Here is a 25,652-nt window from a genome sequence, read left to right as displayed (position 1 = left end):
GATTACAAAATAGTTGGCTCTTAACATAATAACTGACAACTAATCGATTAAACAATTCGATTGTTGTAGAACTAAAAGGGTATTTGAAATAGTCTTGATATTCAATACAAATTAGCCCATTTCACAAGATGGGGCCGCTGTGTAAATCAACTTCCTGTGGAACAGCACAGTCCCATAGACAGCAAAAGAAAAGTCCACAGGAAAGACAAAAGCAGGAAGATGTTTTACCCTGCCAATTAAGGCATCATTAACATCAACGAGGCAGGACACCTGGACACTGTGAAATAGGCTTATTGACAGGTCTAACACCTCTTGAGAACTCAAACCCTTATCATGCAATGAAAGAAACCTATTTCACTAAACACTGAGCAGCAGTAGTGATAAAATCAGAGTTTCAGAAACACAGATTGAAACTATGATGCATAGAACTTCCCACAGCCTGAAAACGATAACATAGCACAGACACAACAGATTCCAATTTACCTGCTTGACAATGCTATCGACAATGAATCAAATCTCTAAAAAGCAGGCTCTGCTTGTTTGATGAATAGACAACGAAGCAAAAGTTTGGGAGGGCTAAACTTACTCTCCATCCTCCAAAATGAATTACCATAACAGCAAACAAAAACAGTACCCTGACTGGCATTCAACCAATACAAAACCAGACACCTACCTAGCTATATTAGAAGAAGTGCTCCAATGACAGCTAGGCTATATTAGAAGAAGAGCTCTAAAGACAGCTAGGCTTTATTAGAAGAAGTGCTCTAATGACAGCTAGGCTATATTAGAAGAAGTGCTCTAAAGACAGCTAGGCTTTATTAGAAGAAGTGCTCTAATGACAGCTAGGCTTTATTAGAAGAAGTACTCTAAAGACAGTGGCTCTAAATGAAACCCAAAACTGTAAAATGAGCAAGAGACTGGCAATAACAGCGTCACCACTTACCCGTTTAGTCTGTGCTGTACTATGTTGATCTAAGACTTTGTTATTCTTTAGCATTCAGAGTGAATGGGAGAGTCCCCATATGATACTCAGGGTGGAGACGAAGCGTCTGTAGGGAGAGACGAATGCCAACACGGGTGGTAACCACAGTGACGCTGCCCGAAAGAGTCCGGATTGTCAAACTGTCTGACGTCAGGGAGGCAGGGACCGAGCTGGTGTCAGCCCTCTCTCAGGACAGATGCTGCAGCAACGGTAGCGAAGACAAGGGGCCTGGCCCGATTGGAATGGAATCCCACTTGGCGAGACAGATTGGTTTTGTAAGTGAACCACTAGATAGATCATAAGCCTTGATGAGCACTGTAAAGTGTGAACTCAGCACAGGAGAACCTCCAACTCTTGTGGTGACCTAGGTACCTGGGTGAGACGTCATGGTAGTGAGTCAATAACAGTAGATTAAAAAACATTTGTCCCACAATCCCACTCCCGGGATCAAACTCAAAGGAAGAGAAAAGTAGGGAAAAAGGTGGTGATGAACTGACAGCAATGGGTCAGAACAGAAGCTGGAATCATGGTCACGGTTAAATGATCTTTCTCCGCAGTTCAGCAACAATACATTACTACCAGAACTGAAGCAGCTCTACAGCCCATCTCAAAAAGTTGAGTAAATAAACAAAATAAATGAGCAACAAGGACAACAATAGTAAAATACCATCAAGGAACTTTCCCACACCTCTGAGAGATGGCAATAGCGTCATATACGCTTACACTCCCTGGTAATACGGTCATAAACTATCTAGACTAACTAGACACGTCAACTCTCACTAAAAAAGTAAATTACCTGGAATGCAATAGCATTCAGAGAGAATGGGAGAGTCCCATATGATACTCTTTGAGTGACAAAAGCACCTTGGCTGTGACTGACACGACATTCAGTGCTTGAGAGGTGGAGCATGATTCAACATTTTTACACAGCTGCTCCCAAACCGTAGGGCAGGTCGGGTGACACGGCAGTGGCACTATTAATCGTTTAAGGAATGTGTATCGATACCAGGGTGCGCACCCACTCCCATCGCTTGTGCATGGCTCATTCAGCCAGCCAGGCGAGTCGGGCGAGCTGCTGTCTTTCACAGTCACACATACAAACATAATCCACTCACCAAGCCCTTTTTCACCCCTTGAGACATGCATAGATATGGAAACAGACTAGTAATTACAACAAAAACTCAATTTGTACACAAACAAGAATACTCTATTTAGATAGATAGATAGATAGATACTTTATTGATCCTTTACAACAAAAACTCAATTTGTACACAAACAAGAATACTCTATTTAGATAGATAGATAGATAGATAGATACTTTATTGATCCTCAAGGGGAAATTCAAGAAATGGGCACTGAGTTGTGCTATGTGCATTGTAACGAAGAGAGCATTCAAATGTACAGTCACAAAAACACCAGAAGCAAATTTATCTGGAAACAAATTTATCTGGAAACATACCTCTGGCTTGTACAAGAATGATGATGTGATTAGGCCAATGAAAGCGACTGCAAGTACCTAACTCATAGCGAGAATAGTTGAGATGTGGTCTACTGAAGGCATCGAAGCATGACTTGTGAGGAGTTCTGCACCAGTCCCCCAAGGAGCTCTGAGGTCAAGTATGGCAACATCAGATGAGATCACATGTGAAACCACCGTAGTCTCTTAATCGTGTCAAAGAAATATAGGCGATATACTGGTGCCCTACTGGAGAGGAGTAATAGCAGTTAACACTCGCTGCAAGAAATACGCTGGTGTTCAGTGATGCACATGTGCATTCAACTGCAGCGAATAATAGATACACATCTGCACTGCACTGTACATCGAGGATTTACAAGTAACATTAATTAAGAAGACTGTGTAGATTAAGAGGCTGTAACACCAACAAACTGCTTCTTAGGACAACTTGTGGAATCCTATCATACACTGTCAACTAGCAGCTCTTAAAAAAAAAAAAAGGGGGGGGGCAACCCGTGTCTGGTGTCCAGTCTCCACACCCCTGTCTCCCTGCCAAACAGGAGAGCAGCAATCAGAGGCATTCTCACGGTCTAGTTGTCAGCCCTGGGCGAGCCTCTACAGTGCACACACACTGGCTGGACACACTGGACTCCAGCATGACCACTGCACTCAGTTCTCAGAACACAGTTCTGAATTCTCAGAGCACAGATTTGGAGGTCTAATCTCACATATTATGGTCACTCCTTGGCAATGGGAAATGACAATGGTGTCTTACTGTGTTGGGATTCATACATCAGCTACAGAGATGTAGGGACAAAACTGAGGATGCTCCAACAACTTAATGAACTTTAGATTCAAACTGCTGATTTTTGTCATGCCTTGGAGGCCTATATAAAAGAAATAGGAAATGTAAAAAAACACCACTTCACTTAGGGCTTCCTTTTTTTATAGCTGAAGAACATGATCACTTGATACTTGCATTACACATTGACCCCTTGATAGCACGCATTGTGCTGCTCCTGTTCAAGATTCTGTCCAGCATCCCCATGAAATGGACTCAAAATGGACTAAAAGTGGTCAATAGTCGATCTGATTCGTGACACTGGCAAAAGTGTACAATGCGTAAACTATTATCACGCGTTTGTTTACTGGTGCAACAACACCATACACAACAAAGCAACATGATGTAGACATCCAGGAAATATTATATAAAATACTGTATTAAGCTGAATAAGGCAAAAAGCTATCGGACAACAGATAAGCGATCCATCCGCTACATTACAAGTGTGCATTTGTGACTAAATAATAAACCGCGAGGATTTTGCAAAACTAAGCATTACGACAGATAGAGGAACCGGACTTTATACTATTTCCAAAGACATAAGCGACCCAAACTACATTAACAGTAGCCTATTGCAGGTGGTTGTGATGATTCAGAAATCGGCTATTTTGCGCACTGACGTTTATCCAATGCGCTATTCTAAGGTTAAGGTAACGTTAGGTAGTACGCTAGCCACCAACTACCAAAACAGTGAGGTTTTAAAATAAAGTATAATGTTACTATGAAGTACTCATGTGAAACACCTTAAGAATATGCCTATGAACTTCAAAAGAATAAGTCTAGCTCCCTGACTTGGCTTTTTGCACCCTCGAGCAAACTGCAAAAACATCGATTATTTGACCCCAAGCCACTGCCAGTTGCCTATGATGATACCTGCTATTTAGAATTAAGCTATTTTTCGCTGCTAGGCTAGCTTTCCGTCTCTTACAGGACTCTTGGATGCAAAACAGTTCGCTGCCACTCAGTTTTGACCTAGACATGTTCTTTTGAGCGCCATGGGCTCCAAATGTTAGCATTACCGTGACTGGAAGAATGACCATAAATTAATACTCTGTCAGGGCGTTTTGCTTGAGGTAGGTGGGCTATCATTAGGCTAGCTGGCTAACAGCAATCCTGGCTCGGAAAACCCGCGAGCCAACCCTGACTTTTCTGGACCAATTCGAACACATTGTGCAAAAGGAAGAAACAACAACTAAACAGGACAGTGAAATTAGGTGCCAAATGCATTTCGCACCTTACCTTCGTCGGTGAGAATACAGACGTTTGGCTGAACAAGAGAGGTCCAAGGCTGGATGTAACGCTAGTGATACAGAGCTGACACAGAGACGGAAGTGACTGAGGGAGGTTTGCTTGACACGTGTAACAGCCAATCGTGTTCTGTTGGACGGGTCGCCTGACTAAGACAAACATACGTCAGTGAGGAGAGGGGCGGTCGAAATATTGTAGCTTTGCACTGATATGTGCAGCTCATTTATTCATACTACTGACAGTATATCTATGATTTATATTGTTGATAACAAGAAGAATATGAGGTTTTGATCAACAGGCTACTTGTTACTTTTGCCATTCATTTTTCTCTGCAGCCTCCTCTGAACTTTGTTAAACTTGAGTTTTGTCATCCTGTGTGTGTGTGTGTGTGTGTGTGTGTGTGTGAGAGAGAGAGAGAGACAGAGACAGAGAGACACACACAAAGAGAATAATGGTACTTGTAGGCTACATATAAAACATCGACTTTGGAAACAAATGGCCTGACAAATGGACAAATAGTATTTAAAAAAAATCTTTCCAACTGCCTATTCATACCAACAACCATAGAGATCTGGACATCTGTAGTATTGTACAACAGTTAAAGTCAAAATCTACCCATAGTGCATTATTTATGGGAGAAAAGATGGCTTCAATGTATTATTCTTTTCATCAGTAATGAAGACGTGATTAATATAGTCCTACCAGTCTGTGTTCAGTGTGGCTCAGGCCAGTGTGATGATAACAAAAAGGTTTGGCCTGGATTGTTGGGAAACATAATTTTGATAATTCTTATGTGATGTGTTTTTTCTGTGTATGCATCTCTGTAGTTGTGCCTTGTCAGATGAGAGAAAGGTATGTGTCCAGTGCTTTGGAATGGTATGTAGAGGTCACATTGAGGCCTCTAGGAGCCAGACAGGGAATGGCTGTCTGTGTTACCAGGGCAATGCAGTCGTCACTGTAGAATCGGCGTTGGCGTCAACTTTGGAGGAGTTGGACTTGTACTTTTCTTTGAAAGTTGAGCAACACAATGCACTTAAGTCATTCCTTTCGAAGAAGGATGTATTTGCCGCTTTGCCTTTAATCGGATAACGGATATGGTCGTGCGCTGGCCTATTGCATGCCTAGGCAGTTTGAAAGACAATTCTCTGCCTGCCCCTTGGATTAAGCGAGGTGAATGGGTCGATTCCAGACTATACATTTCAATGAAATAGGATGGCCCGCCAGGCTACATGTTTGGAGAAGAGTGGAGAATTCTTTCATCAATTCTGTAGTGGTGTCTTTTACTTAATGGGCATATTTATTAAAGTAATCTAAAAGTAATCCTAAAGTAATTAGATTACGTTACATGTTTTTGGTAATCCAACTGATTACGTTACTGATTACAAAAATTACCATGTAATTTGTAGTCAGTAATGGAGTAAAGTAATCTGACCCAACCCTGTTTATAAATTAACATAAACTATGGTTTCAACTGGTTTTGCTATGAGTGAGATATGCTTGTGTGGCTGAAGATTCTGTTGAGATGGTATAAAAGGGCTTGAGTTGCCTTTGTCTTGATATTCTGAGGGCGTGACTACCTGATGGTCTCCGGTACTGTAATAAAGCTCTCTTGAATTTTAAGCATCACCAAACAACTCCATTTGACTTAGTGCCTCGTAGCAGTTTTTTTTTTTTAATATGAGAACCTTCTCATAAGATTAGATTCATATGTGTGCTGGCCCGTGCATCAGATAATAACTATGGACAATGACAGACAGACAGAGAGAAACTAGATGTGAATATGTTGTCATTTCAGATCATTTTCAGGTGTCCTGTGAAATTGTTAAGAAGAACCACTTTCTTAAACAATTTGTATTTACAAAAGGCCCTCTCATTTCATCTGGAATCTGTAAAGGATTTGGGAAATGAAACTGGTAACACAAGGTAGAGGTAGTGTAAGTGCATTCACGAACTCTATATGGTAGAGCATGATTATGCAACATCCCCCTCTTGTTCAGGGGGATTGATGGACCAGCAACAGAGAAGCGACTCATTCATGTAACATTATGCACGGTAATTAAACACAGTGCCATTGCCAGGGAATGTCATAGGCTATCTGTGTTCTACCGTCATAAGAAACCTTTCTTTTCCTCTCTAGTTGACAAAAAGGGCTAATAAGCACTGTACGTAAAATCACCTATTACTATTCAAATAAAATGTGTGTAAAAAAATGTATTCTTGCTATGCTTTATACTTAAATAAAACCAAGCACCCCACATGTAACATTTAATTTGTTTTTATTCACAAACTTCCAAAAAAAAGGAAAAGAAAAAGAGAATGGACTGAAAAGCCGATACAGATTAGTTATGAATGTAGTTCTTCCAGAACAGGCTGTCTGATCCTCAGCAGCTTTTAGCAGTTCAAATTCTCCTCACAGATTAGAATCCAGAGCAGCCGCCTGTTCACCTATACCGACCCTTCCTATGACAAATAAATACTTCTGTTCAAGTAGTTAGCTATGACAAAAATGAAATAAAAAAAGAAAACAAAAGCAATCATTAAAAAGATATTGGAAAAAAAAGAAAAAACACTGAACACTTAAGGGATCTTGGCCACCAGGAATGACATCACAGGTGTGCAGGGGCACTGAACGGCACACCCTCGCTCTGAGCATGTGCGGTGGATGTGGGCTCACCGAGACCCACGCAATCCACGACACCAGTTCACATTGGTCCTGATTCTGCTTTGTGTCAGAAGGTCATCAAACACCATCGTACACACACTACACCCTCCTTAAACCACTAAAGCGTCAGAGTGGAGCCATTCGGCGTCAAGAGTAAAAATCCCCCATTTTTTTAAAAAAAAGTACAAAAATAAAAAATACAAATGAATAAATATGCAATGTCATAAATAAATTAATTTGGTAAATTGTCAAACCTCAGACAAAAAAGAGGACTAAAAAACACAGGTAAACCAGCAACGGAAGTATGGTACAGAAAATGGGGTTGAAAAGTGAAAGTACTTCAATAGAATGTTTGGATTTTTCGGTTACAGTGAGACAGAAGATAAATTATGTATATCTTTTTGTCTAGACTAACCAATGGAATTTAGGTGCAGTGGACCCTTCTTCTATGACACAGGACAATGAGGGAAGATTTGGGTGAAAAACAGAAACCGGTTGGCATTTGTAAACACAGCAAAGCAATGCCACAACAAAATGAAGCAATGCCCCTGATCCACCAGACACAAAAAGAAAACACACAACCTGTAAATGAATCAGGAACTCCTGAATGCTTGTGTTAAATGAATTTTATACAGTACATGGTAAAAATTACTAGTAAGTTGCTTCGCTGTAAGTCACATAGTTATAGTTACCACGATTCAGCATTTTGGTGATGACTGCCTGCAAAATTCGTCCTGTTGCTCAAGTTTTTTCTTTCTTTCTGAGAGCCTTGTCATATGGCTCCTCTCTGATCATCTCTTTTACATCCTTGAAATATACTTCAAGTATGTTGTAAATGTTTTGGTCTCTTTTCACAACATTCCCCATTAGTGAGAGATGACATTAGGGACATAATTACTGTTTTGGCACAGCATTCCTTTACAAATTTCACAATTTCTCTCAAATTTGATACTTCTTAAATATTTTTTGGTATGAGCAACTACACCCTGTGTTGTTTTTTTTTGTTAGTTTCTTTGAACCTATGTGTTGGTGTCACAACAAAACAATGAAAGGGTTGGGTCGAAAAGTCAAGTGAACCCTTTTGTGTTGAGCGAAGACAGACAGAAATACAGGAGGGAAATGACAGCGCAGACTGCACTGAATGAGACCCTAACCCACAATTAGACAGCTTTTTATGGTGTTACATACATAAGCTCAGCTCCAATAAGACTATGGGGTGGGAGGATCAAGGAAACACTCGCTTCCCTGTTCCTCAGCTTCCTCAATGACATTCAAGCGACGCAGCGGCAAGGCATTGAACACCCACGGCATTTGCCAGGAAACTCTCTGGGCTGATGCCCCCGCCCCGAGTTAAGGTCGGAGGTGTAGTGAAAACACCATCTTGACACGTCTGTCTTCAAGGATGTTTCCTCTGTCTGTGTGTGTGATGTTCAGGCTGCTAATTTTGACAACAAGATTGTACCACAGTAACAACGTCACATTAGAAAACACAACAAGAAAAAATACGAGTATCAAATGGTCTTCAGTCAAATGTCTCTAAGGCCTGTGCTCACAAACACTGCGTTAAAGGCGCAAATAATGATACATTCGTTGAGTTTAAGGTCTTTTTCATTTCTCGCCATGTTCTTTTTTATGCTTCAGCCCTATTAGGTTATTCTTTGCACCCTTTCCATTTTTGCACATCCATCTTTCGATTTAAACAAAAAAGAATATTTAAAGAAGTCAAATATTTTCTGTCCCATAATGTAACCTCAAGAAGAAAGGATCAGTTTTCAAACATTGTCAATTACGATTGATAACCACCATTTCTAAAATGTCTAAAATAGTAGCAATAACAGTAATCAATCAAAACAATCAATGATATTGTTTTCTTTCGACCAAACAGGCATGACTATCGTTTAACAACTACCAGCTTGGCTAATGTTCTCTACCATCTACTACCACCTGCTAGATAAATGCAAACAGTTGAAAAAATTGAAGCTCGAGCTGATCAGAGCAGAAAGCAGAGTGCCCTCCTTGGTCAGGAGGACTAACTGCAAGTCTCGCGCAGGTAGAGTGCAGTACACAATGCTGGAAGTCCAAGGGCTCGTTTTCTCCTCAGTCTTTTCTCCTCTTGTTAAATAAGATATACAGCATTAGGATTTGTAGCTTTCGCAGTCCACTCTCTCAGTCAGACACACTGCTGCTTCACATTCTGGGCCTGGGTTGTTGAGATGGGACCCATGTTAAGGGGTGGGTTGGCAAAAAATCGACTCAGTCAGAATTTTTTTTTTTTTTTTTTTTTCAAAAGCAATCTCTTAATTCTGCCGAATCACCCAACCCCTGCGGCCCGAGGCCTCGTCACAGGACCTTCGCTGAGGCCACCTATTGGCCCGTCACCTCGATGATATCATCGCTGTCGTCCATGTGGCTGCTGCCGCTGCTACTGCTCTCGTTGTCGGCGGCGAGAGGCGGGGTGTTGAGTGCAGGCCCTTGCAGGCTTGAGGAGGGGAAGCGGGACAGGAAGCTGGTCCCGGCAGGACCAGGCGTGGCGGCCGGCATGCCAGCAGGCAGCAGGGAGTTGGGGTACATGCCCAGGGCCTGGCCGTACGTCAGGGGGAACCCCGGGGGCAGCATGCCCGCCATGCCAGGCCGGAGTAAGTATGGAGACATGGAGGAGGAGGTTGTGCAGGAGGAAGAGGATGAGGTGAAGGCAGAGGAGGAAGAGGGTGTAGTTTTGGTGTTGGTGGTGGACAGGGACGAGGCAGAGGAGGGGGAGGATGAAGAGGAGGGGGAGGAGCGGGGAAGACTGAAAGGGTCTGGGGTCATGGGGAACATGAGCCGTGGGTCAGCCAGCGGAGCGTGGGGCTGGAAGTAGGGCGAGCCCGGTCCCATGAAGAGAGGGTGGCACATGGAGCCCAGCAGGGAGGGGTTCAGGCCGGGGTTCAGCCCGTAGGTGCCGGTGAAGGGGAACCCTGGCGGCAGGGCGTGGGTGGTGGGGCTCCGCTTGGGCATGGGTGGCTGGTCGAGGTCCCTCTCCTCGACAGCCGGGGCAGACTTGCGCTTGCTGGCACGCAGATCCAGGGGCAGGGGGTGGGCGTCACTGGCCGGCAGGGAGGGCTCTTTCGAGGGCACTGGTTTGACGGGCGGCCCTCCGTTCTCCTGGGCGGCGGCTCCATGCGTGGCAGTGGGCAGGCCGTGGGCCGGCGGCTTGATGAAGCGCTGGAGCTCGCTCAGGATCTCAGGGCTGTCCGGCGACAGCGGTCGAGGCAGGAGGTCAGACACCCCGTCCTCCGGGGAGGACCTTTTGCGCTCAGGAGAAACGGAAACGCTCCCATTGGTGGCGCTGCTATGAGCCTCTTTCTCAGGGTGCACCACATCTGAAAGAGACACATAATAACCAATTGTTACCAAATTAATCACACTCTACTATTCTACTACAGTCTCAGGCATGAATCCAGTTCTGGAGATGTACTTGTGGATTTTTGATCACATCCAATTCAGCAATAAACGGTCTGAACTGAAACAAGGATGCAGAGAGAGAGGAATAGATGGTTTGTTGGTCACTACCTTTATCAGTGGCTGAGCCTTCCTGTTTAGGCTTTCCAGCTGCTCGGACTGCAAAGATTCTTCCATCACAGGTCCTGATGTAGGTCCCTACGTTACGCACAAACACACACACACACACACACACACACACACACAAACAAAAGTCAAAACATTATCCTTTGGAGACAAGTCCTTTTCTTGCTTGAAGTTGATCTGTTGTTTGAAGTGAATTGAGTTTTGTGAGTGATGCTGCTTACCTTTAGTTCCTCTGATGACATGGATGCTCTCTCCCGCAGGTATCCGGGTCTGGACGTCTTTAGTGCTGTTGGTACCCGGAATGACAATGTCTGTGTAGAAAGAGTAGCGTTACCATCTGAACAAAACATCCCAAAGATGTTACTTTTAATATAGAGGGGACAAGCACGCCTATGCTTATTCAAGTACAATACATCCACCAGTTCAACTTCTAGGTTTGGCCTGATTAGTATTAACCAATGTCCTGCATTTGAATATTTCACTACATCTTTTTATGCCACAGTTGTGTAGCCTGGGAATACTCATACGACCTTTCGGCAAATTTGACATTTGTGCTGCAGGTCCGTTTGGCCACGAGGCCATTGAAGCCAATGTCCCTAAAACACGGGCACGCAAATACAATCGCTAATCCGGCACGGACGTGTATTTGAAATTGAGTACGCAACTGCATTTAAAACCTTCATTTACACGATTGCTACACTTTTGACACGATTTTGTAAGAATTTAATGTACCAATTTAAGTTTCATTTCACTGCTAGATATGCCCCTGCAGGAAGTCTTAAGTCAGTGAACATTTTCCAGACCCACTCCCAATCGTCCAATCTCTGACATGGTTGTTGCTGCAGTGGTACATGTTTAAATGCCTGTGCATCTACCTGTGGTGGTGACGATCTTCTGGACAAACACGCCAGCTTTCTGCAGATTGTTGAGGTTGAAGCTCAGAGCCGAGTTGGAGCTTGCAGAAGCGGAGGAGGCAGGGCCTGTTCCCTGGGACGCCTGCCGTGGCGCCATTGGAATCGGAGTCGACTGGACGGGCCGGACACTGGCCATCGGCTTCTCCTCCTGCCTTGGTGGAGGTCGCCTGGTCAAGAAGAGCACAATTTAAGAATACAAAGGACAAGAACCACACAGAGAAACACTGAACGTTAAGGCTCTTAAGAGAAACACTGGAAGTTAAGGCTCTTAAGGTTCAGTTTTAAGTAGGTCAAGTAGCAAGTCCGCTCAGCAATCAGACTCCTTAACACTAGAAAATTGATCATCTGAACAATTTATTTATTTTTTTGTTTTGATTTTCTTTCTGTTCTCCTTAACTGGATTGAGTAACAATCTGTAACAACAATTACCACCATCATCTATCATCTAACATCTATCTATCTATCTATCTAAAACATCTCTGTGAGTCTGCTGTATATTTCAGCAGCTGTGAGTGAGTCTGGAGTCGTGTCTGCCTTCAGATTAAAATAACTCACCAGTTGCGCTGGCTAAAGGCTGGGATGTTGGTGAGGCTCTGGTCACTGGCAGGGTAGTAGTGGGCATAGGAGGGGCGCGTATAGGGCACAGATGCCCGCTTCTCCACCTCGTAGCCCTTCTTAGCAGCTTTCTTCTCCGCCTTGGACAGTTTGAGATCACGACGGTCTATCAGCAGAGACTCGTGATGGAAAGGTTGCTGGAAACGATGAAGGAGAAGAAGAGGGAAAAATGAGAATAATGGCTAATTGGTTGACATCCTCCCTCTGAGTGGATTTATATCAATCCTTCACTTTGTGCCTTTGTGCTACTAATAAAAAATACCAGCTTTTAATTACAATTTAATGAAAATAACTCTAATTATAATAAATAATTATAATTATAATTCCTGAATTGGTTCAAATGTGAACTAAGTGATCATTAATTATAACATCAGGGGCCATCAATTGAAAATCTGTCTCTCTTAATTAATCGCAGAGCCTGCTTGGCAGTTATTATCACAGTGCCTGTGTGTGTGCTAGTTGCTAGTCGTTGTTGTTGTTGTGTGTGGTCACCTTGGTGATGAGGTGGGGGTAGCGTTGGCAGGCCTGTTTGATGACCAGCTCCATGTCCTGCTGCGACTGCAGCAACCTGGCTGACTCGTCCGGCTCCGGTTCCTCCTCCACAAAGTGCAGCAGGGACTCCACCTCCCGCCGAGTGAACGTCAGGACGGGGTTCAGGTCGTCCACCACGCGGTCTAAACGGAGACGTCCAGGGTTAACCAACATACACATACTCTCTCTCACACACACACACACACACACACACAAACACACACCTCATGCCCACTAACTGTATTAAAAGCTGTATTAAATGGGGACCAAGTACCAACTCTATCCATGATCTGATTAACGTGACTCCCCTCTGTCCCCTCCAGCTGAGTGCACACCCATCCTATTCTACTGCACACCTATCCTATTCTACTGCACACCCATCCTATTCTACTGCGCATCAGCTGTTTGTCTGTGGCACTCAGTCAGTTAGTCTGCCCCCTGACCACTCTCAGTGCGTGGCGCTCTCCCTCACACACTCTCCATCTCACCCTCTGGGGTGAAGTGGGCTCCACTCTCTGAAGTACTCTCAGCAAGAGAGAGAGAGGCTTGTGTGTGTGTGTGTGTGTGTGTGTGTGTGTGTGTGTGTGTATGTGTGTGTGAGGTGCTGCCCACTGAGCTAACCAGGAAAGCGTGACTGAGGCTCATCTTTTTAATGGTCTGCACTCAGTGTGCAGGCAGTACCGATGAATTGTGCCCCTGTGTGCTCCATACAGCAGTCTGTCTGTCTGTCTGTTATTCCTTTCTCCCATTAGGACTCAGTGTTGTTTTTACCTGACATGCCCTGTTTGGAGATCTGCCTGTCGTAGATCTTCTTCTCCAGGGTGAAGTCACACACCAGCCGGTAGATGTGACAGGGCTTCCGTTGCCCGTAGCGATACACCCGACACACCGCCTGTGCGTCGTGGCAAGGGTTCCAGGAGGCGTCGAACACCACCACACGGTTCGCACCGATCAAGTTCACCCCGAGGCAGCCAGCCCTAAAAAACGACGGCAGAAATGTTGATCTGTGTGTGGTCATGGTGTAAATGGGTCAGTATGTCTGTGCGTGTGTGAGTGGGTGTATGTGTTACCTGGTGGATAGCAGAAAGACCAAGGTTGAGGTGTTTGCTGGATCGTTGAACTGGTTTATGAGTCTCTCCCTTTCAGAGGCAGACGTGCTTCCATCCAATCCTGCTGAGCCACATGCTTGGTGTCAGATAGACAGCTACATAGGCATGGCAAGTAACTTTACACTTCATACACAGACTCGACATGGGGAAGTTACTCTATGACACATCAATACATGAGCCCTTTAAGACAGACAAAGAAAACTGCAATGCAGCGTCACCACAAGGACGCAACCTTATACAACCCCAAAGCAGTTCAATGACAAAAGACAGCCACTAGATGGCGATATATACTACTGCTTGCTCTGACCCCAAAATAACAACAGCTCTTGGAGCGCTTTGAACTAGGTAGCTATGGGTCTGGATAAAGACTCCATGACAACAGTGGTCACTATAGGACCACTAACGGTAGAACCAGACCACTTACGGTAGTAGTTGACGTTGCGAACCCAGTTCTGTTTCAGACTGGATGCCCTGGTTTCAGGCATCATTCTCTTGGCCAAAAACTCCTCGATAACTGATAGAGTGGACAGGCTTTGACTGCAAAGAAAAGAATGAAAGATGAGGGAAGTGAGAGTTAGATAAGGCAAGTAATGTCATGAGATTCATATTTCGTTATGATTAAGCATTTGTATCTAAATTAAATCTTGTATTTTGCATATGAATTGTGTGAGTGTGTGTGCGCGCCTTTGTGTGTGTGTCTTTGTGTCAATGTATGAGAGAGTGAGTGAGTGAGTGAGTAAGTTTATGTGTGTTTGTGTGGTGTGTTTGTCAATATGTGTGTCTGTGTCTGTGTGTGTGCATTTGGGCGTGCTTGTTTTGTGTATTGTGTTTGTGAGTGTGTGTGTGTGTGTGTGTGTGTGTGTGTGTGTATACAGATGAGTATTTCCATACCTGAAGACCAGGATTTTGTCGCCATTCCTAACACTCTCATCAATAAGATGGAACAGCAGCACCATCTTGGCAGAGTTCTCCAAAAGCCCAGTCTTGTAATCAGCCATGATGTCCTTTGCCTGACAAAGGTACATGTTTAAAGGCACTAATTCATCAATGGTAGCCACACTTGCATGACCCACAAACTGAACAAATGAATAGGCCATCGTCTAATCAGACAGTATGCTTACAAAGTGTATGACCATGTAAAACATGACGTAAAGCAAGTGAGAGGGGGCTCACCCATTCGTAGGAGAGGACCTGGTTGGCCCTCTCTTGCAGGGCGGAGAGGCTGAGCCCTCCCTCACTGCTGGTCATCTCTGCCTGCTTGCTCTTCTGGTTGGGGGCAGGGCAACGGTTCTGGTTGGTGGGGATGTCGTCCAGGTCCAAGTCCTGCTCATTGGCCAGGTTTTCCTTCTGTAACGCCTCATAGAGGACATCTGGATGGTTCCAGATCTGAAAGTACAACAGATGGCACGTTGAGCATCAGACAAGTTAGTACCGGTAGATTCACTTAAAAATAATAATGGGCTTTCAACTTTCTCAGTTTTCCTCATTGAGTGACTTAGATACTTTTAAGTCACACACACACAATCATTCTCTCTCCATCTCTCTCTGTCTGTCTCTCTCTGAATTAAACTTAATTTGAGGAAATCTCTACGACCAACAGACAGACAGACAAACAGACAGACACACACACACACACACACACACACACACACACACACACACACCTTGCAGCAGACGCAGAAGGCCTTGAGGGGGTTGAGGCTGAGCCAGCCGCTGTTGCCGGCCTCTTGGAAGCGGTTCATGAACTCGGTGTAGAGCGCCCTCTGCAGGGGGGACAGGCGCACCAGGATGACATGCTCCTGCTTCGGAGGCAGCTGGGAGCGCAGCACGTCGTGACCCCGCCTGGGAAACACACATTCAACACAGACGGCCGTTTAGGAAGGCTCGACTCGACAACAATACATATCACTAATGTATGTATGCGTGCATGCGTGTGAATCTTTCTCTGCCTCTCTCCCTACCTCTGCACGAAGCCCTCCAGCAGGCTGTGCAGCACGTGGCTACGGTAGCGCATGAGCCGTAGATCCTCGGGTGTGCTGTCCACGCACTGCCCGTTCAGAATGGGCCGCTCGAACATGTTGCTGAACTCCTGCCGTGTGCCCAGGAAGTCGGGCCGCACAAAGTCCACCATGCACCAGTACTCGATCAGGTTGTTCTGCAGCGGGTAGCCCGTCAGAACCGCGCGACGCCGCGTGCGGATGCCCTTGAGCGCCTGCGACGTGCTTGCGTGGCAGTTCTTGATGCGGTGCCCCTCGTCGCAAATCACCACGTCAGGTCCAGGCCAAGACAGAGCCTTCTCAATGCCTGGGAAAGGGTCAGTCAAACAGTCATTCATAGTACCACACTTAGACAGATGCATTAGCAGTAGCCAGCAGCCATAAGTAGTAAGGTCTGATAACAGATCATATAGACCATCCAGATTGTGATCATATAGACCATCCATGTGTTTGTTTTAAGGCACTGCAATTTGACAGATGCATATTAAAGATAGCAGACTATTTTTTACAGCCTAAATATTTACATGATTACCAAATATATTCCCACAGTTGGGTTTAAAAAGATAGGAACGGAATTAAGATGCTATCCAATGGGCCATCAGCTGTGATTGGCTGCGGAGGAGATTGATTGGCAGCAGGACCAACCTTTCAGCAGGTCCTGCTGGCGGTCCTCCTCGTCCAGGTCAATGACGACCGGCCCGGTGGGCTTCTTGGCTTTCTTCTTGCGGCCAGCCACGAAGCTCTTCTTGAGCGACAGCAGCCGGTACATTTCGTAGCCCATTAGCAGCACACCGCCATCCCTGTGCCAGTCCTCCACCACCTTGGCACGGGCCGCCGTGGTTCTGATTAGTGGGAGAGAGAAAAAAACATCCGTTTATGCCAACGCCATAAACACACGTGACTGTAGTGATCTCAAAACGAGGACACACGTGGCTTTAGAATCTCAGCCTTTCTGTGTCATGTACGCTTGGGTCAGTGTCTGTCTGTTCACTTCTGCTCAGTTCTGTCAGAACCATTTTAGTCAAGGAACACAAGAGAAGATTCTGAGTGAAATTTCTTTATTGTAAATTATGAATTACATTTGGCGGTATAGCTCTGTTCGGAGGAACCCCCCTATTTCCATGAGCACCATGGAAAAGCATTAAGTCAGGGGGCAGCAGCAGTTTAGGGAATTCTCACCCCAGCAGGACAGGGAGAGATAAATATTCCCCATGAACAGAGCCAAGTGACGGACAAGAGAACATGCCACATCATACACCGACAAGGTGGAGCAGAAACCGAGCAGTATACGGTTGAGAGGAAGTGGGTAGAATTTAAAAGGCGTGTCGAAGCTGTGTGGCCAATCGCTAGGGAAGAAAGATAATCGGCTGAGGGGATGCACCTGGATCAATTAGGAATGAATGAGATGAAGGGGAGGGCGGCAAGCTTCTTGACTACCATGGCCTGGCCAGAACTGACGTTAACGCTTTAATTTAACCACGCACAACAATGAGAGAGGCCGATAAATGGATGAAGAAAACACAGGAAGGAAGATAGACAGACAGGCAGGCAGGTCATAAGGAGAACTACTGAGCTCTGTCCCCACTTGTATAAACCTAAAGGAGAGCACTTTCACAAATGTGTTGTGGCATATGTGAGTGGAGGGGGCTGGGAAAGAGAGAAAGATGGAGAAAGTGAAAAAGGAAGAGTGAGAATGAGAGAGAGAGAGAGAAAAAGAGAAAAAGAGAGAGAACACAGAGTGTGGAGTGCAGAGGAGCAGCTGTGAGTGGGCTGTGAGCGCTCTGTACACGCCCAGGCGCTGAAACTGTGAAGAGTGAGTCATCAAACATTCATCAGGCCGGCGAGAGCCCTTCTGCCCGAGCACAGACGCTCACAGGGCAGGAGCGGGACTCTCCGCCAAACTGCGCGAGCTAAGGAGGGGGGGACCTCATGTGCTGCCGTCTGTTTGGCAGCCATCTGACTGTAATGTACTGATTGCTCCTCAGAAACAGTTAGAAAATTGTCTTCAATATAATGACAGCTTGAGTTTGTTTTAAGGCAATAACTGGGAACATGTTTCAAATGAACCAATGTACATATGCAATTAACCTGAACTTGGTGGAAGAAAGTTTAGGTTGCAGGAGCGGGTTGTGTGGTCCGTACTTAGCACTCTACTAGATAGCAAATGTGCGCAGGGCCTACACAGCTTTTGCAATCTGTGTGCAGGACATTAGATCCACATTCAAACTGTCCACATGACCAAAACTCTAGTAGGAGATGTGGAGCCCGACCAGAACATGAGTGATGAGCGCTTCCGGAACATTAAGGACGGATCTTTATGAGACCTGCGGACAGTAGCCCCACTCCCTTGAGTGTTGCCAGAGGTGATGGTGCGGTGGCTTACTTGTGCTCGTCGTTGAGGATGTGGACCTTGAAGGAACGTGGCATAGCGTGGGCGGGGTCAGTGTTGGGAGGCAGGGCTTCAGCGGGCGGGACCCAAAGGTTGAACTCCGACAGCCAGTTCTGAAGCGTGTTCACCTGCAGGATGCAACAACAGGAAGGGTAGAGTGAGAGAGAGAGAGAAAGAGGGAGAGACAGAGGAGGAAGAGAACGAGGAGGAGAGAACATTTGGAAAGAAAGAAAAAAGGACAGAAACGACAGAAGAGGGAGGGGGAGAGAAAGAGAGAGAAACCAGGACAGAAACAAGGAAAGGAAATGAAGGAAATGAAGTCAGTCCATAGATCAATCTGGATGCAGTGTGTACAACAAAACACAAATATAAACACACACACATCCTTATGCACACACACACACACACACACACACACACACACACACACACACACACACACACACAATATGCACATACACACACATCCTTACGCATACATACACACACACACATCGTTATGCACACACACACACACACACTCACAGGGACTATGGCGAGGACGGTGTGAGCTTCAGTATGGCGCAGTAGGATGTCGATGAAGGAGATGACCTGAAGGGTTTTGCCCAGGCCCATGCTGTGGGCCAGGATGCAGCCGAAGCCACTGCTGCTCTTGAAGCGCTCCACCGACTCCACCAGATTGTCATACAGAAATCTGATCCCACCGATCTATACAGACATACAGCCAGACAGAGACAGAGAAAGAGGGAGGGAGGGAGGGAGGGAGAGGGAAAGAGAGAGAGGAGGGTGTGAGAGGGAGAGTTGGAAGAGAGGATGTGAGAGTAGACAAGAAAGCAGAAGAAAGAAGAGGGAGGAGAAAAAACAAAGACAAATTGAGTTTTGTAAAGTGTAGAGATATTACTCTTTTATTGACATGGATATCATTGTGAATTTATTGATAGGCGCACTACACTTATTGAGGCCTGAAAGACTAAAATGTCAGTCTCAAGCCCAGTAACACACAGGTGTGCTGGTTACCTGGTGGGGCTTGACCACCCTGGCCAGCTGGGGGGAGAGGTAGATGTCACTCTCATCGGCTGGGTGATTGACGTTAACCAGGACACGCCCCTGAGCGTCTGGTTGGTTAAGGTTGTCGTTGGCGTGCGCGCCGCAGCTCTCCTCAGTGCCAGGGCCCGCCTCTTCCTCCTCTTCTTCGTCCTCATTAATTGCTCGTCTGCTGGTGTGCAGGGAGTCATCTTCACTGGAACTCAGCTCAATCACATCTGAACGAACACACACGCGCACACAGACACACACACACACACACACACACACACACACACACACACACACACACACACACACACACACAGTGAATATCTCATCCTTTTCATCATTTAAGCATCATCCATCACCAAGGTCAAGCACAACTGAGAAGCTTAAGCTTCATCAGCGGGCTTTTCATGCCTTGACCACCATTACAATATTGTTACGAGACGGATGATTAGACCTCCACTGGGCTCAGAACCACCTGCTGGTGTTTGGAGAGCCCTGTCTGTCTGAGCACAGATGAGAAACTACACTGACAAGGCTTTTGATTTATCCCTTTAAATATGGGGGGGGGGGCAACTTTCAAAAGGCGCACAAAAAGACAAAAAGACAAAAAGACTTTGAACCCTTTTATAAGGCAGACTCCCCCATACATATCATTATACAACACACTGCACTCTTAACGGGTAAATGCTGCTCAGTTAATGGATGACCTAACCTTAAGCTCTGAATTGTGCTTTACCTGGAAACAGATCCCGTATATGGCCTAAATACTGAGTAGTGCACGTTGGGGCAAAATTGCATTTCAAAACTTTCCGTTACACAAGGCAGGTTATAAAACCAATCTATTACATGCATAACCAGGGCACAAGGTCTATTTTATAATTGTGATGTAAAATTACACAAGTGTGAAAGTATGTGTTTAACATGGTACATATGAAATGGGGGTAGGGCTGACAGATGAAACAGTGAATGTGTATGTACTACACGTGGTGATGTGTGTGTGTGTGTGTGTGTGTGTGTGTGTGTGTGTGTGTGTGTGTTATATAACTCTCTGAATGGGCGGTTACACAAGCTGGATTGCACTGTGAGAGAAAGGGTTATATAAGCCAGCAAAAAAGTCATGACTGCGAGCTGGCACCGAACCAGCGTTAGCCACACCTCTGCCCCAAAGACCTACTTCTTGTCTCCAGTGCACTGTCTTACTTCTGTGAACCCTTTCTTTCTGTCTTTTGCATGCAGTAATCAAGACACAAGATAGACATCGCGACACACATCACACACAAATACACACTAAAAGACATTTTAATGAATTCCCACAAATATATGTGTGTGTGTGTGTGTGTGTGTGTGTGTGTGTGTGTGTGTGTGTGTGTGTGTGTGTGTGTGTGTGTGTGTGGGTGTGTTTGTGTGTTGAAAAAAGTCCACAGAATTCAGGAACTATTTAAACTTGGCCTTAACCATGTGTGTGTGTGTGTGTGTGTGTGTGTGTGTGTGTGTGTGTGTGTGTGTGTGTGTGTGTGTGTGTGTGTGTGGTGTGTGTGTGTGTATATTTGTGTAGTGTTGTTACTTGGGGGACAGCACAAGCTGTACCCAGGAAGGATTTACATAGTGTTCTGTTCCTCAAGTTCAATCCAAATCCAGTTTCTACTTTCACTGCCTCCCCAGCACTCCAAATGTCTGTGTGTGTGTGTCTGTGTGTGTGTGTGTGTCTGTGTGTGTGTGTGTGTGTGTCTGTGTGTGTGTCTGTGTGTGTCTGTGTGTGTCTGTGTGTGTCTGTGTGTGTCTGTGTGTGTCTGTGCGCGAGTGATTAATTGTGGACTGTGAAACATGACTGGCATTACTGACATTAGCACTGAGGATCTTAGTCTCATGGGAATGTGTGGCTGTCTGTCTGACCGGCCAAAAGGATGACACCCAAACACACTTAAAAATATCCTCCCCGAAATATCAAACTCGCACCCTAAGCCGCAGATAAGCACTCCATTTAGGGAGCATGTCTTATCTTTATGGGTGACGCGAGCAGGGATTTTGCTGTGCCTGTGTGTGTGTGTGTGTGTATGATGTGGGTAACACAGACTTACCTTCTTTAGCTGTGAGCGTTGAGAGCGGTGACGCCTTGCCATCGTCCTCACAGGCGTCTAGGCTGCTGGTGCTGGTGTCTAGACAGATTAGCTCTTGTTTAGACACCTGAGCAGATGCACTCAGGGACTCGTCCCCTGGAGAAGAGGAAGCGAAGAGGGGGGAAGAAAGAGAGAGAGAGAGAGAGAGAGAGAGAGAGAGAGAGAGAGAGAGAGAGAGAGAGAGAGAGAGAGAGAGAGAGAGAATAAGGGAAAGAGAGAACAGGGGACAGTTTCAGAAATGTGTCCTCCACCTCCCCATCCCCTGTGGAATATGTGTGCCATTCAACACCTTCACATCCTGGGGAGCCACGACCCCTGCATGACCCCTACTAAGGTCTAAGTCTGCCTTATGCCTACACTGGTAGACATGTGGCGGGAGAGCTCTTTGATCACCAGACAGACCTGCAGCAGGAGCGCTAACGCATGCAGGTCACGCAGTCTCCCCTCTGTTCCTCTGCCATCCTCCCCTGTTTGTGTAAGTGTGTGTGTGTGTGTGTGTGTGTGTGTGTGTGTGTGTGTGTGTGTGTATGTATCTGTGTGTGTGTGTGTTTGGGGCCCCTGCTCTCACAGCGGGAGGCCCTGCTGCAGTAATAGGATCGTGCTCCCCCTGGTCCAGGGCTGCATCTATTGACACGGCCGACTGTGTTTGTGTGCGTGCTGGCCCAGGAGCATGTGATAAAGTTTAGGCCCCTGTGGTGCAGGATGGGTGACCTTTCCTGAGGGGGTCACCTGAGCGCCTCTGTGTGTATTCCTTAATGTGTCAGTGTGTATGCGTGTGTGTGTGTGTGTGTGTGTCCGTGGTGGTTTAACTATTTTCCAGAGTCTGTATAGTAAGCTAGATAGACAGTGTGTTGCATGTGTCTGGACGTGTGCATGTGTCTGGACAGTCTGATGCAAGTTTAAGATGCCTGATCTTATATTGCCCAGCAAATGGTGACAAGCTCAAAAAACAGACAGGGCTGTAAAGCTCTGCAAACACCGGAGAGAGTGTGTGTGTGTGTGTGTGTGTGTGTGTGTGTGTGTGTGTGTGTAAGGGGTCTGCTTCTAAGGATTTTCTAGCTGGTGTGTATGTGTGTGTGTGTTACCTGGTGTTTGGGAGTAGGCTGAGGGTGAGCCTGAGGGGAGGTCTTTCCTCTGCTGTTCCAGACGCCTCCGTCTCTCTAGCTCCTCCTGCTGGGCAGTCTTAGTGCCTGTTTCCAGCTGATGCTCCCGCAGCAGCTTCCTACAGACACGCAGAGAGGAGAGAGGGAGAGATATGGAAAGGTAGAAGACAGAGAGAAGGAGAGAGATGGAAAGGTAGAAGACAGAGAGAGAGGGGGAGAGAGATGTCAGAATGGGCCTGGGGCATCCCTGCTCATGATGTGTAGACAGACTGAAGCGTGCCAGATCACATGGGGATAAGAGCATTCTGAGAGTGTGTGAGTGCATGTGTGTTTGAGACTTTGTGTGTGTGTGTTTAGTCTTTAATATAAGAGACCTGTAATCCCACACAGGGCAGTACTGTTGCCAGGGGGCCTTCCAAGCAATGAGTAACAAGGGTTTGCAGACTGAAGGCTCTCTCCCACACACACACACACACACACTTAAAGTAAGGATAAAACTAGAGAGCCTGAGGCTTAAGTAGCAGACCAGTTTTGCGCTATGTTGCTACAGGGGGAATTGGTTGGAGAGTTAGGCTGTCAGAGTGAGGAGGAGGAGGAGGTAGCCACTGGGGTTTAAGCTTAAGGTTGGTGTGGGTTGGTAAAGTTAGATGGAGAGGACCAAAATTAGGGTTACAGACCTGCATATTACTTACTGTGGTTATATGGACGGGGTACTAAGAGGCCTGGGGACAGTGGAGTTACTGTTGCCGGGTTTGGTTCTGGGGGCAGTGGAGTTACTGTTGCCGGGTTTGGTTCTGGGGGCAGTGGAGTTACTGTTGCCGGGTTTGGTTCTGGGGGCAGTGGAGTTACTGTGGCCGGGTTTGGTTCTGGAGGCAGTGGAGTTACTGTTGCCGGGTTTGGTTCTGGAGGCAGTGGAGTTACTGTTGCCGGGTTTGGTTCTGGTTTGATGGAACTAAGCTTTAGGGAACCGCTATGGGGTCTACTGCCCCAAAGGCCAGGCCCCAGAGGGTTCCACTGTTTTGAGTTAACAGAGTCATGACGGTTCCCTTTGTTTATGCAATTTGTGTTACATGTTACATATGTTAATAAAAATGTCCTTGTGGCAAGGGCATTTTATTAAAACCTTGCATAACAAATACTTCCAACTGTGGTGGAGGTTTTCTTTCAAATATATGCTGTCAACAACATGGTTTGTTATTGAGCATTATTAATCTAGGCCAAAGGCCTATCTCATAGCTCCACCTACTTGACTTACATCAGTACATCTGATCAAGGTAAGGGACATGCAGTAAGTGGCAAGTCTTAAGAGATTTGGAAAGTTGGCATTTTGGAGGTTTGCAAGGTTGGAGATTTGTGAGAATGGAGTTTGGAGAAAACAGAGAGGGTGGGTGGGGTGCGGTGCAGTGGGGTGGGGTGGGGTGCGGTGACGCGGGTCCTGTACGCACCTGATGTTCCTCCTCAGGTGGGCGGGCTTGGAGCTCCGTTTCTTGGTTCCGCTGAAGGCCAGCGCCGAGGGGCTGTGGCTGGCGGGCCGGGCGGCGGGGCCCGAGGGTGGCTGCGAGGGCGCCTCGCCCGAGGAGGATGTGGACGATGGCGGCGTGCACTGCCATCCCGACGAGTCGCCGCCCTGAGCTTCATTCTCTGAGCTGAACGCAGCGCCCTTTGGCTGGTCTGGAGGGAGGGACAGAGAGAGAGAGAAGGAGGTAAAGAAAGAGAGAGTAAGAGAGAAAAAGGAGGAAAGGGACAAGGGGGAAATTGGGGGACATTTTGATAAATATTCACCTTAAAGCAGACAGCTTAATATTTTAGCTTGGCTTGATTGGTTAAAATTCTCACTTTTTAATAATTATATTACAAACAACAACACACACAAGCATCTAGAAGAGAACGAGTGCACAACAATTCTCCCTCTTACTACAGATGAGGAGGCCTCCAACATAAACAGCCCAGAAAGTGCTCCATGTTAGGCAACAAACGCGCTGCCACTGTCTGTCTGTCTGTCTGTCTGTCACTGGAGGAGAAGCAGCGGCACTGGTAGGCTACTGCTTGTTCTGGATAACAGCACGGTGACAGGATCAGGCCAAGATGCACTGAGCTAAATCGCAGTTATGCAAGCTGCACTCATAAATATCTGCTGCTTATGAAACGGGCCCAGGCACAGTCCGTGCAGAGAGAGAGAGAGAGAGAGATCGCTCGCTCGCTCTGGCCCCCCAAACACATACTCTCAAACACACACACACACTGCTAAGGTTACTGTGGATACAAACATTACTTCAAGTCTGAATCTGGACACGGACACACACACACAATCAAGTAACTCTTGGGAAGTTTTATTTCGCTCTACTCTTTACTCGCCTGTGGGAACCCTACCCATATACAGTCATCCCATAAAAAGGTTTCTCAGACAACACACACACACACACACACACACACACACACACACACACACACACACACACACACACACACACACAGAGTGAGAGTAGGAAAAAGCAGGAAAAAAACCTGCCAGTTGCTGGAACTCTGCTGCTCAGATGCATGGGCGCCCAGTGGGTCACGGCAGGAGGACAAATCATTTATATAATGCGGCACAGTAGACTGGAGCATGGGGGCTGATGACACCACACAACTAACAACAAATTACATAAAACGCCTCTCAATCTGCTAATGACTGGACCTGTGGAGGCATATAGACCCACAGTGCTGTGCCATGTTTGGCAGAAAAGTCTGCCTCTGTGTGCCTGCTGACACACTTCTACAACCACGACATGTCTGACCACGCACACAACGTTTACAATGATACAACCACGACATGTCTATGTGACCACGCACACAACGTTTACAATGATACAAGTGTAGAAATGCTATACGGTGTTGTGTAGTAGTGTGTATGTATGTGTGGGAGATAGATAGATTGTGTGTGTGTGCTAGATACAGAAAAGTCAGTGGTACAAAGAGGGATTTGTTTTTACGTAGAGCGTCTGCTTTCTGGCCCCATAATCGGTCGCACATCCTGGCAAGAGAGGCACACATCCTGTGCCACGGTATGTCAAAACAACACAAGAGAGAGGAGATAAGACAAGAGAGAG

General features: G+C 46.2%; 2 protein-coding genes across 7 annotated transcripts in view; both read right to left on the bottom strand.

The window, feature by feature from the left end:
* Window positions 1–4,592, bottom strand: part of LOC125293994 (oxysterol-binding protein-related protein 2-like) — a 25,608-nt gene extending 21,016 nt beyond the window's left edge. Inside the window, exon 1 of one of the 4 annotated variants that reach the window (XM_048242283.1) lies at window positions 4,519–4,592. The gene's annotated coding sequence lies outside the window, so the exon portion shown is untranslated. Of the gene's footprint in view, window positions 1–943; window positions 1,227–4,513 lie in introns of those variants that run through there. The other 3 variants (XM_048242285.1, XM_048242286.1, XM_048242282.1) reach the window with 3 other exon arrangements.
* Window positions 4,593–6,786: 2,194 nt separating this feature from the next.
* The window catches only part of LOC125293986 (helicase ARIP4-like), a 56,679-nt gene continuing 37,813 nt past the window's right edge, over window positions 6,787–25,652 (bottom strand). For all 3 annotated transcript variants that reach the window (XM_048242266.1, XM_048242268.1, XM_048242267.1), the window contains 20 exons: window positions 24,009–24,234; window positions 22,546–22,682; window positions 21,422–21,556; window positions 19,326–19,570; window positions 18,834–19,016; window positions 18,303–18,436; window positions 16,565–16,761; window positions 15,884–16,226; window positions 15,587–15,764; window positions 15,096–15,308; window positions 14,814–14,932; window positions 14,347–14,459; window positions 13,884–13,983; window positions 13,585–13,790; window positions 12,775–12,956; window positions 12,223–12,419; window positions 11,629–11,834; window positions 10,975–11,064; window positions 10,739–10,825; window positions 6,787–10,548 (listed from right to left, as the gene is read on the bottom strand). In XM_048242266.1, coding sequence (XP_048098223.1) covers window positions 9,554–10,548; window positions 10,739–10,825; window positions 10,975–11,064; window positions 11,629–11,834; window positions 12,223–12,419; window positions 12,775–12,956; window positions 13,585–13,790; window positions 13,884–13,983; window positions 14,347–14,459; window positions 14,814–14,932; window positions 15,096–15,308; window positions 15,587–15,764; window positions 15,884–16,226; window positions 16,565–16,761; window positions 18,303–18,436; window positions 18,834–19,016; window positions 19,326–19,570; window positions 21,422–21,556; window positions 22,546–22,682; window positions 24,009–24,234 — 4,286 coding nt within the window. In that variant the 3' untranslated portion in view covers window positions 6,787–9,553. The remainder of the gene's footprint in view (window positions 10,549–10,738; window positions 10,826–10,974; window positions 11,065–11,628; window positions 11,835–12,222; window positions 12,420–12,774; window positions 12,957–13,584; window positions 13,791–13,883; window positions 13,984–14,346; window positions 14,460–14,813; window positions 14,933–15,095; window positions 15,309–15,586; window positions 15,765–15,883; window positions 16,227–16,564; window positions 16,762–18,302; window positions 18,437–18,833; window positions 19,017–19,325; window positions 19,571–21,421; window positions 21,557–22,545; window positions 22,683–24,008; window positions 24,235–25,652) is intronic.

The sequence above is a fragment of the Alosa alosa genome, chromosome 4 (genome assembly GCF_017589495.1).
Source record: "Alosa alosa isolate M-15738 ecotype Scorff River chromosome 4, AALO_Geno_1.1, whole genome shotgun sequence".
Classification (NCBI taxonomy): Eukaryota; Metazoa; Chordata; class Actinopteri; order Clupeiformes; family Clupeidae; genus Alosa; species Alosa alosa.
Note: the sequence above shows the minus strand (reverse complement) of the source record. Positions and strands in the feature narration are given on the sequence as shown.